Here is an 18,822-nt window from a genome sequence, read left to right as displayed (position 1 = left end):
AAGTGTGAAAGCTAGGAAATAAACTGCTCTGTTTTCCAAGATTATATATCTACACAACATATCCACCAGACAAAGGAGGTCACATATTCAGCTACTCTAACTACTCTAGAAAACCTGCCTGAATGTTGACAAAATTGAGGGAGTTCCGCCTCAAAAATTTTGTTAAATCAAACCTGAACCCGTCTCAGTAGATGAACAAAGTAAAATCTAGATGAAAGTAGAATTTTAATATAAAGCAATTATTAGTAAAATTTTTTAAATTAAATTCAATTTCATAATAATCACTCAGCAATTCTATAAATGGTTCAAAAAAAAGCAACCCACAAAAACTAGAAAACAAAACACTCCCAAACAAAACAAAAACCCAAAGTATTATGTTAGCTATAACCCTTAACATGAGTTTTAGTAACTAATTTGTTTTGTAATATTTTCTGTTGAGACAGGGTCTTGCTATGTACCCCAGGCTGGCCTTGAACTTGCAGCAATCCTGTTGTCTTATTTTGCCTTCCAAGTGGTGGGTGTATCACCATACCTGGCTATGGTAGGTTTTGATTATATAATATTCAGAAAACTGATTTGCAGATAAGCTTATGGAAATCACTGAGAATGGCTGAGAATAGTTTACTTTATTTCTTTGTCCGAGTCAGGGATCGAAACAATGGCACCACAAAAGCTAAAAAAAAAAAAAAAGTACATGTTCTAACACCGAGCCACGCCCTCCCACCCCAAGGATCTACTAATTATGCTGATACTGCATAATTTTCACAAAAAGGAGAAAGATTAAAAAAAAAAACAACAAAAAAAAAAACAAAAAAAAAAAACCAACTTGGCAAAATGTTGAGTGTCACAAGGATGGTGGTATGGTACATATCTGAATCTGAGTACCAGGCAAGATGAGTTTAATACCAGTCTAGATTCAACAGAGAAACCCTGTGTAGTAAGTACACAAACAAAAAGGGTATCAATGCACTAATGCTTTCACAGTTAGAAGCCTGCAATAAAACACTGTGAAAGACAATGGAGCAGATCATTTTTTTTTCCACAACCATTTGGCTCATGAGGATTTAAAGACATGTTATCTCAAGAATTTTATAGTTCTTGGGGGCAAGTCCTTAAAAACAAAACAAAACAAAACACAATGATTCCTCATAATTTCATTTTTTCTTGCCCCTTTAGCCAGATCCCACCCAACAAGCCATTTAACATTTCCATTTTTTTCCTGAACATTAGAGTGTTCCACCACTTTCTACTACCTCCCCTTATAAAATACAAATAAAGATTTCCTAAACTTACTACTTTAAACGTATCTAACCTTTTTTATAACCATTTCTGCTGTTATCTGTACACTGTCTAGTTCCTTCTTTGTCGTCCTGGGAAAACTGATCCCTGACTCGAGATCTTTCTCTTCCTCTGTAAAGACAGATGTAAAGTAACTATTTAGAGAACACACTATTTCTTTTTATATCAGAGTACCAACACTGAAATTTTTACTGTGAACCTCAAAGGATGACTGCTCATGTCAAATTTAGAGAAAGACCAGATACATACCTGCATTGTCTTTACAGATACTAGAAGAATTACTATTCTCATTACTTTGGTATAGGTGCTGTGTTCTAGTCTCTTGGGGCACAGATGATGTCTGAGTCATCCCTTCTTCCAAGGCTTGCTTTATCCAGCGCTACAATGGGGGAAAATCCAGAGAATTTTCAAAAACCATTTGAAACTATTTAGGACATCCATTTCAGTGCACTAAGGAGATCACTACATACCAACTGGTGAGAAATGCAATTCAAACACATTCACAGGGCTTTGTAGCCAAGTGGTTTTGGACAGGGTCCTGCCCGGGCAACCAAGGCTGGCTTTTGCTGTTCTTTCCTTTCTCTTTAATGAAGATTATTTTTTAAAGAGTCTCATGCAGCCTAGGCTAGCCTTGCTGTGTAGCTAAAGATGACCTTGAACTTTTGATCCTCTGCTCTACCCTCTAAACTAGAATTACAGGATAATTCTACTATAGAAAGTTTTTGTGGTGCTAGGGTCTGAGCCAAGGGAGGCACTCTACCTATGTTCTCAGCCCTCACAGTCAAGTCAGTTTTTTCTATAAGGCAAAACTGAATCAGTCTGAATTATATAACATGATCCTAACAACCAACAAAAAATGGAAAGCACTCAACTTTTCACATTGCATAGGATAGCATTATTATTTAAAGATAGGCCTACACTTTAAAAAAGTATACTCTTTAAGTGATAATGTGCATATGAACTTCTTCCCCGTCAATAGTCTGGGTAGGTTTAAGACTATGTATCCTATGGAAAAGGAATTTTATTATCTGTAATTTTGTTTTCTTAAGTTACACAGCTGTAAGTTGCTCACCATTCTGTGGTTGTCCTGTCCTGACAGAAGACAGATCCAATAAGCATCAATTTCAGCCAGACTATCTCCAAATACAAAAAGGCGAACTATTATAATTTTACACCTTTAGAGAACATATACCACAAGTAAATAAATATTCTCTTCAAGAGAGCAGTTCTAGAAGATTTTTGGTTGCTGGATTCTTAGACCTTGAGATAAACCTGGGAAATTTTACTATGAAAACTCCTCTATCATATAAATATCTTTGTTGTTTACAAAATTAAAGAAAAAAAAGTAAACAGAGATGGGTGAACGGGTATAGGAAAAAAAAAAAAAGGATATCCAGAGTCACTTGAATTACATTAATATTATAAGACACGACAAGATATGTGAAAAGCCAAAAGCAAGAGTAACACGCTCTCACAGAGAGTGTCAACAAACAGGCTATCAGAAGCACAGTTCCTTAGAATGTAGAGGAGACCTCTTAGGTCATCTTGGTCTAAAGTTCTTTTTTTTTCTTTTTCTTTTTCTTTTTGGTTTTTCGAGACAGGGTTTCTCTGTGTAGCTTTGCGCCTTTCCTGGAACTTGCTGTGTAGCTCAGGCTGGCCTTGAACTCACAAAGATCTGCTTGCCTCTGTCTCCCGAGTGCTGGGATTAAAGGCGTGTGCCACCACTGCCCAGCTAGGTCTAAAGTTCTTTTTCATAGCTACGTGTAAACTATCCTGGGAATACAAGTGGAAAATCCTTTGTTATAAGTATATATTTTTATTTACACTATATACAAGTTATTTCAAATTTGTTTTTCTGTACAAAGCAGATGACAAGAACTCAAATTTGAGATTTTGATATTCTACCCCCCAAAAAATTAAAGGAAAAAAAGGTTATTAAAATATTTTCAGTATCTGGAAGCCATCTAAGAGTTTGAATTCTAGATCTTAAAGACTACAAAAAAGGGAGCATAAAACTAGATGGGACATAGAGAAGTAAGATGTTACTAGGCTTGCCTTCAAAGATAAACACAACCACTACCATTAAAAAAAAAGGAATATGACCATTTCTTTGTGCTGAACAAGTTAACACCCCATAGATAACAGATTATTTTTAAATTCTTGTTCTTTTCACCGATGCAAATTCTATTTAGAATAAGTGAAATCTGAAAATTTTCTTTATAAACTATACTGAAGTTTTTTAGGAGGCCTGAAGATGTGTGAGGAGTGTTTGAAAAGGAGAAAGAACACTGAACTAAGTCATGGAATGTAAAGACCTAGATTGAAACCGGCTCTGCCAATTACTAGAGATGTCTTACTTTGGGCAAATTTCAGAACCTACTACTGGTTCTCAGACAAAACTACTAGGCTTCTAAACTCTAGTCAATAATCTGAATTCCACAGGGTTAATATACTGGTGAAATGAGATCAAATATGCAAAGAAACCTAGTAGCATAGCACTGGAAATATGCCAATTTTCAAATTCTTTTCTCAATGGGATTCAAGTGACTAGATCTCCTTCTTCTCCTCCTCCTCCTTCTTTTTTAGTACACTCATTCACTTATCCCCGCTTACCTCCCAATTTCAACAATATGTTTATGTTTAAAGGAACAGATTAATAACCCTTCAGGGGTATACAATAAAACAACAATACAAAACATAGTTTCAAAAGAGTCCAGGAGACCAAATATCCTTTACATATGCCAGGATGACTTTATACAGAACAAAGAGGGGCACTGACTCAAGGCTTATATGTTAGTGAGAAACAAAAGAGCCGGATGGTGGTGGCACATGCCTTTAATCCCAACACTCCGGAGGCAGAGCCAGGCGGATATCTGTGAGTTCGAGGCCAGCCTGGTCTCCAAAGCGAGTTCCAGGAAAGGAGCAAAGCTACACAGAGAAACCCTGTCTCGAAAAACAAACAAACAAACGAATAAAAAAAGACATTAATTTGTGTATTTTGGGGTGGGGGAGAACTGGACTCAACTGAATTTGGACACTCCCAGGACATTAATAAATGTTCTCACAAATGAATAATCTGAGTACAAACATACATACAGACACAAACTTGTCTTATACTGCTTTTAATTTAGGAGGTCTATTGACTTTAATGACAAATGAAACAGTGGATCTATGAATAAGAATATATACTGTTCTATGTGTTGGAAATGGCTTGGTGATTTAGAGTACATGTTGGTCTTGCAGAGGACCTGGGTTTGGTTTGGTTCCCAACACCCATGCAGAGAGGCTTACAACCACCTGTAACTCCAATTCAAGGTGATCTGATACCTTCTGGCCTCCAAATATACCAGGTGTGCTTGCAGTGCACTTACATATATGTAGGGAAAACACTCATACATAAGAAAAAGCAGACTTAGATTAAAACAGTTTAGTTTACTCTGCCCAGAAAAAGTTGTATGTTGTACAATACAATCTAGATTCTTTTCAAGCATATTAAAGCTGTGAGTGATTTAAATTGAATTCCAATGTGTATTTTAGGAAGAAAGGAGGGTAAGATGGTCTTATGATCCTTCGGCTTCCACTCTCTCAAGTGCTATGATAATACATCCGGGTGCCACCATCACTCCCAGTTTATGTGATGGACTCCCACCTTTGTGAATGCTATGCAAACACTCTACCAATAGCCACATCAGTGGCCATTAACCAGTAATTTTAAGATTCAGTTTTAATAAAGCAGCCTTGTTATGATAGTCTCTTTTTAAAACAGTGATATGGGGCTAGGGACACAACTTGGTGGTAAAGTGCTTATCTACCATGTAGAAGAACCATGATTAGATACCTAGCCCCGCTTAAAAAAAAATAAATTAAAAAAAAAAAAAGTGTGTGTATGTGTGTGGGGGCAACTAAGGATGAGGATGGTCAGAGAGTCTTGGAGAATATAACATAGTTTGGTTAAATTAAATTTCTTTCAATCTGTTGCCAATGGAGATGATACAGATATCAATGTTAAACCAAGTTCAGTTCATGCCTTTAATCCCAGCACTCAAGAGGCAGGCAGATCTCCATGAGTTCGAGGTTAGCATGTTCTACATAGAATTCCAGGGCAGTCAAATCATTTTGAGACTGTCTTTAAAGGTAAATAAGTAAATAAATAAATAAACTAAATTTGAAACATAGTCAGATAAAAGGAGCTCAAAAATGGCTGGCGAGAAGGCTCAGTGGGTAAAAATGTTAGCTGTAAATGCCTGATGACATGACTTTGATATAAAGGTGGGAGAGCTGTCCTATGACTTCGCTGTGAGAACCACCTCCACACACACACGGTAATAAAACAACAAAAACAAGAGCTCAAACAAATGGATCTTCTACTAAATGTAAGTCATAGTTTTAAACTTTTGTTTGCTTAGGTCTCTGCTTGTTGGAAAAGTAAGATAGGAACAAAAAGATTGCAATCCTGCAGCGTAATTACCAAGAAGACATTTCAAAAGTTAGTCTACATTATTTACAACAACCTTTACATTAATCTCTACTATTATCATCAATCTTCCTTTAAAAAAAAAAAACAACCCACAAAACCTTGATTAACTTTCTTTTTGTCGTTTTTTTGTTTGTTTTTTGAGACAGAGTTTCTCTGTGTAGCTTTGTAACTTTATTTTCTGTATAAGTGTTTTCACTGAATGTACATGTGTGTGTGATGCATGCAGGTCAGAGGGCATCAAATCTCCTGGAATTGGGGTGAGTTGTGAACCACTATGTAGGTGCTGGGAATTGAACCTGAGTCTTCTGCAAAGTCAATAAGTGCTCTTAACTGCTGAAACATCTCTCCAAAGCCCCTATCAACTCTTCTTAAACACCAGAATAGATTTTACTACCCGGTTTGATGAAAATGCCTTAAAGATTATATCTACATCCTAATGTTGTTTTAAAGTTGATTTTCTTAGCATACACTAACTATGTATAGTAATGGTTCTCGTTAGTTTTCCATATACATCCATACTGTATTTTGAACAAGCCCTTACTATTCTTTTTCCTGTTCCCGCCCACTCTTGCTGATCTTCCTTTTTTGTAACCAACCTGACTTCTATTTTCTTATTAATTTATTTTTAAACTTAGTAAACAGTTTCAAATTAGGGTTGTTTACAGGAACATCTTGTCAGTGTTTATTACCACTGAAGTAAATGCACCCCTGCCACTAACTGAGTATACACCTTACAGAGAGATAGGATCTCTCTTTTCTAATTCTCAACACTCTCCATAAAAGCTGTTATGATTTTGCTGTTCCTTAAAAAAAAAAAATTCAGCAGGGTGGTTGAGGCACACGCCTTTAATCCCAGCACTTGGGAGGTAGAGGCGGGTGGATCCAGGCCAGTCTTGTCTACAGAGCAAGTTTCAGGACAGCCTGGGCTGTTACTCAGAGAAACCCTGTCTTGAAAAACCAAAAAGTAAAAAATTTAAAAACAAAACAAAACAAAAAACATTATTACTGTGTGTATGGGTGCAGATTTCACGTCCATGTGGATGTTAGAGGACAAGGTGTGGAATAGTTTTCTCCTTCCACCTTTACCTGGGTTCTGGGGATAGAATTCAGGTTTACTAGGCTTGTGTGACAAATGCTTGCCCACTTAGCCATCACATCAGCTTCCTGCCATTACTCTGAATGAAGAGGTGAGCAATATAGGCAAACCAGGTCTCAGTTTTGCCATTCTACACTTAGGAATTCACCTCTTACTATAGCCAGTAAACCATGTTTTCTTTTTTTGTTGTTGTTTTGTTTTGTTTTTGAGGCAATTTTGCTATGTAGCCCAGGCTGGCAATACAATAACCTTGTCTCAGCCTCCTGAATGATGAAACAACAGGCATGCACTGCCATGGCTGGTGATCACTGGTATGTACAACAAACCACCTTCCTTTTCTGATAATCTCTTCAAGATCCAAGACAAGCTAGTAGATCTCAGTAACTTGGTTTAGACCCAACTCTACTATACAAAATTCCTATATAGTAAACAGCTTTTCAAAAACTATTGCCATTTATGACACTAAGTTGTAAAATCCCTCTGGCAAGGATCTTGTGGTCAAATTTCTCAGGATTTCTTCTATGTGAAAGTTCTGTCCACACACACCAAGTGCCTGCACTCCTTAGGTAGGGTCTACCACTGAAGCTTCTGCAGTAGCGTAACGGCCTCAGCAGCACTGCCCTTCCTTTATGCAGACTCCCACTGCACTCCTCCCTTCCATATCCTATGCCATCCTGATTGACACTTCAGATTCCCAACCCCAAAGAAATAATTTACGTTCTTGGGGAAAGAGAAAAAAGGAGGGACTAGGGAAGACCTGCCTGAAATTGGAGACTTCATCACATTAAATAAGCTACAAGCAGCATCCTCATGTATGTGGTGCCAGTGGAGGAGGGCAATGATAGACACTGAGGGAGGCAGCCTGAATCCAGATCTGAGGATTAGAGAAAAGGGGGTTCCAGGGAATAGAACTCTACCTAAAGAAGAGCTAATCAAGTATGTCCTGTTTCTGAAAATCACTATTGGTTTGAAGAACAATCTACTCCCAAATTACGTTTGCAAAATATGTATAACTTGTAGAAATTAATAAAGGGTGTTCCCAAAACAACTACCAAATACTACTGGTACTAGACTCAACTAGAGTCACAGTAAGGCAGTCTTTTTACAGCATATTCCATATTCTCTAGGGAATAAGAAGTCTAACCCATTGTTACCTAATCAAGTAACAGGAATTACGGCAATTATGAGATATTATTCCCTCTAAACTCCTTCAAGAAGTAACAGTGACTGATTACTTAGTTACAACCACAATCATGTCCATTTTTATGGGTACATCAGTGCTCTAAGTATTTGGGGCCCAGTATCACACATTAATAATCACAAATGACCATGCTAACCAGTACCACAAAACCATTTACAAAATACATCCTTTCTATCAATTGCCTTGTGCTTTCACTCAATAACCTGAAAAGCTTCCAGGTAAGACAATTCTGAATAGCCACATATTTGAGCACTAAAAATAAAGCACAGATTCCACTTGATCACTGTGGCTCCTGATGTGTCAATGTTCATGTTTAACAACTAACACTAAGTAAACTCACACAGTTAGAGATTCATGAGCATTTAGACAATTATGCAAAATATGCCACAACTATATGCATATTGTAGTATTAAAACACATTTTCATTCACAGGAAGGTGGGCATGCGCATACACATGCACACCACACATACACATAAGGCATACACATACCTTTTTACAGGAGCTGAATGTGCCATCAGGCAGAAGGGGCCTTCGACGCCTCTCAGGCATAAAGGGTGAGCCAAAGCGAATGTAGTGTTTGGGGGTGGTACAAATTAACGGGGAATGAATAAGACCCGGTAGCATGTTCAGGGTTGTTGCCAATACAGTTGGGTCAGTGGTGATACGTAAAGGACACTCAACAGGACACTCTTGTTTCTCTGCTTTGTCATTTAACCATTCTGTAACTAGATACTAAGGTTAAAAAAAAAAAAAAAATCATTAGTTAACACTGCATACGTAACAGCCATCTGAAACAGTAGTGTAGTTCACAAAGACAAACCTCATCTAAAAACTAGAATAGAAGCAGCAACCATCACGAAGATATAGGGTATTTCCTTTACCCTCTCTGTGCTCACAAAGGAAAAACACTTTCAGTTATCAGTGATTTAATTTCTGTCTAAAATCAAGTGAATGAAAAGTTAAGTGGGATGGTTTCAGCTTTCAGCATAAACAACTTTTATCTAGAACATTCAATCTAATAATTCTAAGATTATTTCTTTTCTGGGGACTATAGACCCTCTTGTTTTACTAAGACACTCCTTGCCAGACTAGATTTATGTTGTCACTTACCTTTTTGGTTTTTGGGTATTTAGATGCAGCACGGATGACATGCGATCCAGAAGCTGATACCACAGTTGGGTCAGACCCCGTCAACTGTCTGTTCTCTCCAGAACTGTCTATATTTCCAGCTTCAGGAGGAGTTACTAAGTTGTTACTTCCTCCTTCATCCAAGGCAGCTTGTGAAAGCTCTGCCTGTTGTGCATTGGCCTGCTTCTGGCGTTTTAGTCTTTGGGCTGAACTGGTCCGGTACCGAGAAATCCGACTCTTGGGTCGAGGTCTAGAAGGCTTAGCTGGAGGTGGTTTGGGGATTGGTTTCTCTGCAGCTACATCCTATAACAATATCAGAGCCAAAGTTTACTAGAAAATTCTCTTCTCATTTGTAGATACAATCTCCCAGGCTGGCCTCTAGCTTACATCCTCTTGCCTTAGATTCCTGAGTGCTGAGATTAGACAAGCCACCTCTCACCCAGCAACAGACATTTTATACCTGTTTCTTACATAATCTATTTAAAGCATTCTAAATGATATGTAACCATTTACACATAGAAATAAAAAAAAAAATCTGAACGGGGCATGGGTGTGACATATCTTTAACCTCAGCACTGAGGAGGCAGAGGCAGGCAGATCTCTGTGAATTTGAGGATAGTCTGGTCTACAAAGCAAGTTTTAGGCCAGCTATAGCTATATAGTAAGACCCTGTCATGGATTTTTTTATTTTTTAATTTTTTTTATTTTAAGATTTATTTATTATGTATGCAGCATGTTTGACTGCAGGCCAGAAGAGGGCGCCAGACCTCATTACAGATAGTTGTGAGCCACCATGTGGTGGCTGAGAATTGAACTCAGGACCTCTGGAAGAGCAGTCAGTACTCTTAACCTCTGAGCCATCTCTCCAGCCCCATGGATTTTTTTTTGCTGTTGTTTTGGTTTTTTTTTGTTTTTTTTTTTTTTTTTTTTTAGAGATGGGGTTACTCTGGGTAGTTTTGATGCCTGTCTTGGATCTCACTCTGTAGACCAGGCTGGCCTTGAACTCACAGAGATCCGCCTGGCTCTGCTTCCCGACTGCTGGGATAAAAGGCATGTGCCACTACCACCTGGCCACAAAACAATTTTTTAAAATGTAATCTTTAAGTGCAAAATTTTATAGACTTATATTATCTAAACAGACCATAGACAAACGTTTGGCTAAGTTAATTTAGTTACTAATAAACAAATATAAAATAAAAATAGGTCTGAAGCCAGCTAAAGGTGGCTACTACCTAATAGAAAGCTTCTTAGCAGGAAAGTCAATTCTTGTTTCTTTTCTATACCCAGAGCTTTTATGTTAAGCCTTAGTTACTGCTAGGTCAGGGAAGAAACAGACAGGCTTACAGAAGCCCCTCAAAGAGGCACGTAACTGGACTATTCAGAGTGTCCATGAGAGAAATCTGATGATTTGCTTTCTTCCCTTGGGGCTGGAGACTAAGCTAGGTGAGGCCTTATGCATACTCAGCAAGCATTCCTCACATTAAGCTACACCAAACCCAGTATCCAAACCAAATGATTCTAAGAACTCACCACCCTGCTTATCTGGGAGACAGGTAAGTGCTGAGGACTTTTTCATTTAAATTTTGACTTCACCTGCACCCCACAAATCAGCTATTCAGATCAAAATGGCTTTACTTATTCCGATACAGAGCCAAGTTGAAAATACTTTACCATTCTAAAAAAGAACAACTGATGTTAGTAGACACCCGGACTGTTAAGAGTTTTCTCTCTTACCCCAGTGTGGGAAGACCTCCTTGTATTCACACCAGTGCTCTGTGGGGTGCTTGGGACAGCAATATTTGAGATGGGGTTGCTAACTTCAGACTCAGGAGTTGCAGTTTTTGTCTCTTCTCCAATGGCTGTCTCTGAACTGCTAGTAGTAATCTCTATGTCTGAGTTGCTCTGTTCTACAGGCTGATCCCGCCGTTTCTTTCTTTTTTCTAAATTTTCAAAGGCATGCATGATGGCTTCAACCTTCCTATCTTCCCGAGTCTAGAAAAAAAAAAAGATGGTAGGTTCAACCAGATGCAGGTGCAGGTATTTTAAAAGCAACCTTTAGTGTAGTTTATAACAACTTATTCAAAATATTATTAAGGTAGTATATACATCACTGGACAAAATTTCAAAATTTTATTTTAAATATAGGAAACAGTTGTAAAATAAAGCAAATTCAAAAGCTGAAAATTTTAAAAACAGCTGAGCCGGGCGGTGGTGGCACACGCCTGTAATCCTAGCACTCGGGAGGCAGAGGCAGGCGGATCTCTGTGAGTTTAAGGCCAGCCTGGTCTACAGTGCTAGTCCAGGACAGCCTCCAAAGCTACAGAGAAACCCTGTCTCAAAAAACAAACAAACAAAAAAACAGCTGAGCTACACCTTGACATGTTTTAGTACATAAAAGCAACCACAACCAATTTCTGTCTTATTTTCAGAGCTCAAAAGCAAAGTAAATTGTCATTAAACTTTTTCTAAGCACAAATAAACACACTTAACAAATTACTTTAATCTATTTGACAAAAGAAGTAATATGGCTTAGACATAAAATGTGACCCAAAGGCTTGGAACCCAAGTGGTAAATACTACTGGGAGTATGGGAAACCTTAGGAACTGGCACCTACTTGGATGAAGCAAGGCAACAGGGGTGTGTCTTGGAAGGGCATATTCTGTCTTTGGTCCCCTCACTCTTTTGTCCCTCTGTTTCCTGGTAGCAATGAGGTAAGCACTTTTTCTTTGCAATGAACTCCTGCTGTCCTATTTCTGCTTGCTTCTGAAGCAATGAAGCTGGCAGATCTGGACTGATACCCATGAAATTTAAGCCCAAGTAAACTGGGCTTCCTGTAAGTTGTTTTTCTTACACATTTCTGTCATGGAGATAAGAGGGCTAACAAAGTTGACTTTCTCCCCATCCTCCCAGGAATTTGGGATTGAACTCAAGACCTTGTTTGTGTACAAAGTTACTGTATAACTTTGCTATCACCAGCTCTACTTGATTTAGTTTTTAAATATAAAAATTAAAAACAAAGCAAGAAAACTCTTAATCCAACAAACTCTGGTCTTCTTCATCAAGTTTTAGGGAAATCCAATTGTTAGAAGGGAATATTTAAAGCTACTATTAAATAGTTACCATAAACTACTGTGTGTGTGCCTACATGTAGCCTACATGTAGAAAAATAAGTAAAAACTATAATGAAGTCTACTTTATGGTAAAACCCCATAAAACAGCTACTGGATGTTACGTACCCTCCTGCTATGAGCTTCCTGGTCATCTGTAGCCTCCTCTTTTTCTTCTTCTTCCTCTTCCTCCTCTTCTTCTTCTTCCTCTTCTTCAGGTTTTTCTTCTGGATTGTCAACTTCCTTTAAGACAGAAACACTATTAGATCATACTGAGGCTCCAAGCAACATCACCCTGCTTTATTCTGGCATCATTATTTTTCCCCCACCTTTCTATGCCCTGTGCTAGGAATTAAGGCCAGATCCTTATGCTAAGCAGACGGTCTATGAATCAGAGGAAGTTTTTTTTGTTTGTTTGTACATTTCTTGAGATAGGGTCTTATTATACAGTCTTCTAAGGTGGCCTCAAATTCATGATCATCCAGCCTCAGACTTATAGATGCTGGGATTATTATGTGTGCGCCACCATACCAGGCCTTGAAAGGATGGTTCTTCTTGATATTATTATTTTTGTTTTCTTTTTTTTTCTCTGACACATTGTGTGTGTGTGTGTGTGTGTGTGTGTGTGTGTGTGTGTGTGTATGTGTTTTCCCCCCAAGACAGGGTTTCTCTGTGTAACGGCCCAGCTGTCCTGGAACTCAAGAGATCCACCTGCCTCGGCCTCTGCCTCCTGAATGCTGGTATTAAAGGCGTACACCACCACGCCTTGGCTTGGTCTCATGGTTCTTAATATTATAAAATGAAAAGAAAACCCAAATAAGTATATTCATGTTGATGTAAATAGCATAAAATGTTTTAGTATGACCTCTCTAAAACAACTCAGGGCAACCTGAGTTCAGACATCCTGACTTGGCTGGGGAGATTACCTCATGCTCACTGGAAACAGTTACTTTTTCTGGAACTTCTTGTGGTTGTGGGTTATGATTCTCTTCTGGAGCCTCATTTTGTTGCTCCATTTCCAGCTCTTTCCGCCGTGCCTTTCTACGTCTGGTTTCTGCTCCAATGGTGGGAAAGCTAGGAGGCGGTGGGAGTGGCAATTCTGCAGCATTGGGATTTCTTTTCTGTATAGGGCAGTTCCGGTTTCCCTTGTGACACGCACAGTCCACTTTGTAATTACTGTGTCAAAGAAACAACCAAATGTGTCTCAATATTCTTGAAAACAGAACATTATGGCACATCATCCATTCACTTTTTGAAACATTAATGTAATAATTTCCTCTGATGTTATCTTTGAAAAACTTAGGATAGGTACGATATTTCAACAAATATTCTGTTTTTCTGTATATCTCTACTTGTAACCTATGTACAGAAGTGGAAAGAAAGCAAATCTCTACTGAATCAGTTCTCCCTACAGGTGCCTTTTTTTTTTTGGAGACAGGGTCTAGCTGGCATGGAACTCCCTATGTAGACCAGGGAGACTTGGAACTCACAAAGATCCACTTGCTTCTGCTACCCATGTGCTGGGATTACATAACTTCTAGGCAGAAAATACATTACTTGTGAAAATAGGCAAAACAAAAAAAAGGAGGGGGTATTGAAAACAGATTTTTTTGAGTTAAAAGCTTAATAATGTCATTCATTCATGCTTGTGAAAGTTTCTGATGTCTTACCAGTTACTGTATTCATAATCAAATGCAATGGTGACTTCAGCATCCTTGGTGATCGCAGATACAGCATATATACACAGGTGAATCATCCCATCTGCAATCATGTGTCTCACCTGTGTGAGCAAGGCATCATTAGGCTTGCCTTTAAGAAAAGCTTTCCATTAAGGGGAAAAGTTGGTGAATCAAATAATTTCTGCCCATTTTGAGTAGTCTGTTATTTAATTCCATCATTTCATTTGAAATTATTTTAAAGTAACGAACAATTAGACTTCTTCAAAATGAAAAAAATCCAATAATGTTAGAAATCAGGGTAAAATCGTTTTATATTTTAAAGATTATCTGCATTCTGCTGGAGAATTACATTCCCTTAGCTTGCAAACAAAGCTCTGTTAATCTTATTGCGCTTTCTGAGAAAGCACCAAATTAATTAATTTTAGAAATGCCTAGAAACCCTCATAACACACTATTTCCATAATCTATAAAAGTGAAGACTGGGGTTGGGGATTTAGCTCAGTGGTAGAGCGCTTGCCTAGTAAGTGCAAGGCCCTGGGTTCAGTCCTCAGCTCTGGCAAAAAAAAAAAAAAAAAAAAAAAAAAAAAAAAAAAAAAAAAAAAAACCAAAAACACCCAAAAAACAAAAAGAAGACATGGCTTAGCTAGACCTGATAACAACTACTACCACATGGCCTTTTCTCCCCCATCCCCCAAGTCCAATTTATAGACTTTATCCAGTTTGTCTTACTTCTTAGCAAATACTAACCTGCCTCTTCTCATTTCTGTCCTCTCTAAAGAAATGTCCTTATCTCCATATGGCACCATACTTCTGGTTTTTTTACCATTGCACTTAAAGATCATACAACTAATAACTACAGACCTTTATCTGGGTGAAGTTTTCAGACTGTTTCTTCAGTAAACGTGTCCTTTGGTGGTTCCATTGAAAGGGAAGTTGCTAAGGATTGCTTACCTCTGCATTTGGTGTACATGATCTTCTGATGAACCGAGCATCATTACCGAAAGTACGAGCATCCACACACATCTCTACACCATTGAATTTTGAGTAGAAGAGCACAAAGGGATATGGTCTAGGGATACAATTAAAATTCCTGTAATTCTCAACACAAACAAAAAGGCCACCCCACGACTACAAATGTGAATCATATGCTGACACAATAAGGATCAGTCATTTGCAATGCCTAAGCTAGAAAATACCACAAACTTGTCTGCTTTTCATTAAAGAATAAATACAAAGCAAGGAATGCTGGTCTTGGAAAGGAGTCATCACCACTTCATACACTAAACATTTTACAGATTTATTTGCCCTTTCGTACCAACAGCAGACAGGCATGAGCTTATTTGAATCATTAGCTTTTCCTCAGAAGCAGCCCATCAAGTAGGATGATTTTCAGAGCAATACTGGCTGGTCAGTCAGAACCATGCAAGCCCTCAGTGCTCAATGAATGACGTTCTTACTTTTTGAAGAAATGCCCATTGACCTCAAACTGTTGTCGTAACATGACTTTCCCACGATATTCTATTATAAGAGTGTCTAAAGCCAAATCTCTTGCAGCTCTCAGGATTTTCCGGTGCTTTTGAACACGAGTGACTCTCCCCAGCTGTAACTGAATAAAAACAGAGCATTAACATTTAAGAATAGCAATAGCAATGTGGTAAAAATTTACAATGTTTTGTAACTGTGGAAAATTTTCAGGTTTTATCTGTGTGTTACAGCTTGGAGATTAGAAAATTTTCATTTAGACATAGCTGAATCTTCCCAGGAAACATGGTCCAACTAGTGATTCCAGAAAAGGCAAGACCAGAGAAAAACTTACAATATCAGTGGAGCTGTATCTACTCTATGAGATTAGTTGGATTAGCTTCCTACAAATTTTTTGTAATTCCTATGTAGGCTGCATTACAAAGTTCCATCTCCTTTATTAAATAAAGACATTTCTAAAATATGTACCTAGACAGTTTAGTTACTATAATCTGATTTTGGTCAACAATGATCAGCAAGGTACTTCATTAGTTATTCTGTAAGGACCTATAATTCCAACTCATTCTTGTACTCATTGGATACTAAAAAAAAAATCTTAATCTTTTAGTGTCTTTAATGTTTTTGTTCTCACCTGCATTTGGGAACCAATTACTGTATTATTACAGGCCAGCTCAGTCTTATTTATAGTGTCTAAAACAGCAGGTTTGCCCACAAATTCCTTGTTAGAATGTAGATGTTGCTCAAGGGCATTCTGTACATCCGCACTGTACTGATTAGTAAAAGCTTCTTCATACTCATCAGTCCATAGTCTTATCCGATTTTCCCAGCCCTCAGTGGTATTTTCATCTAAATTCTGTGCTTCAGAGGGAGAATTCTGTAGAGAACAAAGGTCAAGTGAATTAGTAAGAGACCATTCATGAATATGGGGGCAGGACAAGCAAGACACTGGTTTTCATATGGCAACTGGCATGTTATTATTAGAGCAATGGACTGAGAATCAGGGGATCAGGCTTCTGTTACCAATGAACTGTGAGGTCTTGGACAACTTCAAGTGAGAAAACTTGTGTGCCCGCTTATAAAGTGAGAAATTAATCTAGTCAGTATTTTCACCCATTACTGACTTCATGACAATTTTAAGTCATAAAAATCAATTTCTTCATATCAAGATTTATATCAAATTCCTAAAAAAAATTTCATAAAAAAGCAAAAAGGATCTTAAATTGTTACAGTGCATAAAATTTCAAAATAGATAAATATTCAGTAATGTTAGTACAGAATTACAAATGGTTTGTCTTTGTGTTAGGAGAATGATTTTGTTTTGTGTCACCTATTATTTTCATTAGCAATACTAGTTCATAATCTTACCACCTACAGGAAAAATTACCATTTGGGAACATTGCTAATGCACTTTGAATAACATACTGTCATTCTGTCATCTACCACAGAGAAGTACTTATCCAAATGTGAAGAAATATCAGTTAACTTTATTGTTTTATTTTTAATATTTAATTTTACTGGTGTGCATGTACCACAGTACTCTAGTGGAGGTAAGAGGACAGCTTGAGGAAGTTAATTCCCTTTCTGCCATGAGGGTACCAGGGATCAAAGTCAGGCTGTCAGGCTTGGCATAAAGTGCCTTTACATCATCAATAAAGTACCCAAACTACTAGCTAAGAGTTGTGCTTAGTGCGAAAGCTCTTGACTTTGAGATTAAAAGTCCAAATGCTGTTTTCTATCCATTCTCATAGCTCATACTTGGATATTTAGGACAAAATTTAGTGACCTTGGGTTGGGGATTTAGCTCAGTGGTACAGTGCTTGCCTAGCAAGCTAAAGGCTCTGGGTTTGGTCCTCAGATCCCAGAGGGGGTGGAGGAAGATTTAATAACCCAACTAAAATTATAAAACTATTAAAGTAAAACTTTTTTTCTATTTAGTTTTTAACACACCTCTGAGGATATGCTGAAACTATAAACAAAGTGACAGTTAATGTGAACTTTTCTGAGAGCAACAGATGCCTTCCTAAAGGTTTTGAAACTCTGGAGTTAGTTTCAGTAATTATCTGATAGTAGAAAAAAGGCTTTACAGTTAAGCCCCCAATTTCTTTGTAGGTCCTTCTTAGTAAATGAAATAAAATGAAATGAGCAGTTAAAATGAATTTGGCTAAGTGAAGAGATCTATCTCATTAAAGAAATGATTATAAATGTGTTACAAAACACAGCTCAGGCCTCTGAAGGTTTGTGGTTGTGAAAGTTGTCTCCTATTCACACAAGAGGTGAGACCTTCAAATTTCAGGGAGAATGTCACTTGATATCACTGATAACATCAACTGGTGCTCCAAATAAACACAAAGAAATCCCAATACGTTCATGCTGATGTCACCGTTTATGTAATGGTCAACCTAAGAGATTTAGGGATATGAATACTTAAAAGAACCAAACTACAACTTAAATTCAAACTAAAGATCTTGAATCCTAAATTTTTGGAAGGTAGGAGAGCTTATAAGTGAAGAGGGAAAAGAAGATACAAGAAAGTATAACCAAAACTCCTTTCTGTTATCTTTTATAAACCCATCAGTACAACAACATAAAAATTAAACCAGCCAGTATCTAAAAAGCACATTACTTCTCCATTCTCCAACTCACTCACTCTCTCTCACATATATATACATACACATACCAAGCCACATAAGCCCTACTCTTTGATAACCAGTATTATATAAATCTCCACCAAACAGATGTGAAAACACAAAACAGTGCTATTTCATTAAGACCACCTCATATTAACAACATCAATTTCCTGCTAAGGAGTTATCCTTCCAAATGGTGATTCAAAGTCCACATATTGTCAGGGAGGGTTTATAAGAGAGCCTGGCTCATCAGCCAAAAAAAACCTCACTCCTAAAGTTGAGCCCAATCACAAGAATATAACACACTACCCTCATTTGGTTTAAAAAACCATGACTTATCCCACCACCACAAAGGCAGCTAATGAAACAGAAATGTGAAAATATTTCACAAAATAGCCAAGAAAATCCATTCGTGGAGAAAAGCTCTATGAAAACTGAATGCCAACAATTACAAACTCATGAAAAAGACTACAAGATTCTCAGATCATCAATGTCAGGAAAGAAGCCTATCAAAATGCAAGACCAAACATAAAACACAGCATCAGGGAAGGTTACCCCTTACCTTCATCCGCAAAGACTTCCGGGATCCCTCTCGAAATGCCTATCCCAAAGAGGAAAACAAGTAGAACAAAACAAAACTTGGTACCAAGAATGACAGTTATACCCATGAGACTTAAAACTAAGGCACTAACTGTACTCTACACTGTCTCATTTTCTCTGTGTA

The 18,822-nt window shown here is 37.7% G+C and overlaps 1 protein-coding gene across 10 annotated transcripts in view; it reads right to left on the bottom strand.

The window, feature by feature from the left end:
• Window positions 1-18,822, bottom strand: part of Setd5 (SET domain containing 5) — an 84,860-nt gene that overhangs the window by 23,296 nt on the left and 42,742 nt on the right. For 6 of the 10 annotated variants that reach the window (XM_036181257.1, XM_036181253.1, XM_036181252.1 and 3 more), the window contains 11 exons: window positions 18,661-18,699; window positions 16,103-16,345; window positions 15,447-15,595; window positions 14,941-15,058; window positions 13,981-14,090; window positions 13,237-13,486; window positions 12,440-12,553; window positions 10,937-11,194; window positions 9,185-9,505; window positions 8,564-8,806; window positions 1,549-1,678 (listed from right to left, as the gene is read on the bottom strand). In XM_036181257.1, the coding sequence (XP_036037150.1) occupies window positions 1,549-1,678; window positions 8,564-8,806; window positions 9,185-9,505; window positions 10,937-11,194; window positions 12,440-12,553; window positions 13,237-13,486; window positions 13,981-14,090; window positions 14,941-15,058; window positions 15,447-15,595; window positions 16,103-16,345; window positions 18,661-18,699 (1,975 nt within the window). The remainder of the gene's footprint in view (window positions 1-1,548; window positions 1,679-8,563; window positions 8,807-9,184; window positions 9,506-10,936; window positions 11,195-12,439; window positions 12,554-13,236; window positions 13,487-13,980; window positions 14,091-14,940; window positions 15,059-15,446; window positions 15,596-16,102; window positions 16,346-18,660; window positions 18,700-18,822) is intronic. The other 4 variants (XM_036181260.1, XM_036181262.1, XM_036181258.1 and 1 more) reach the window with 1 other exon arrangement.

The sequence above is a fragment of the Onychomys torridus genome, chromosome 3 (assembly GCF_903995425.1).
Source record: "Onychomys torridus chromosome 3, mOncTor1.1, whole genome shotgun sequence".
Classification (NCBI taxonomy): domain Eukaryota; kingdom Metazoa; phylum Chordata; class Mammalia; order Rodentia; family Cricetidae; genus Onychomys; species Onychomys torridus.
This window is presented reverse-complemented; position numbering and strand designations above follow the sequence as displayed.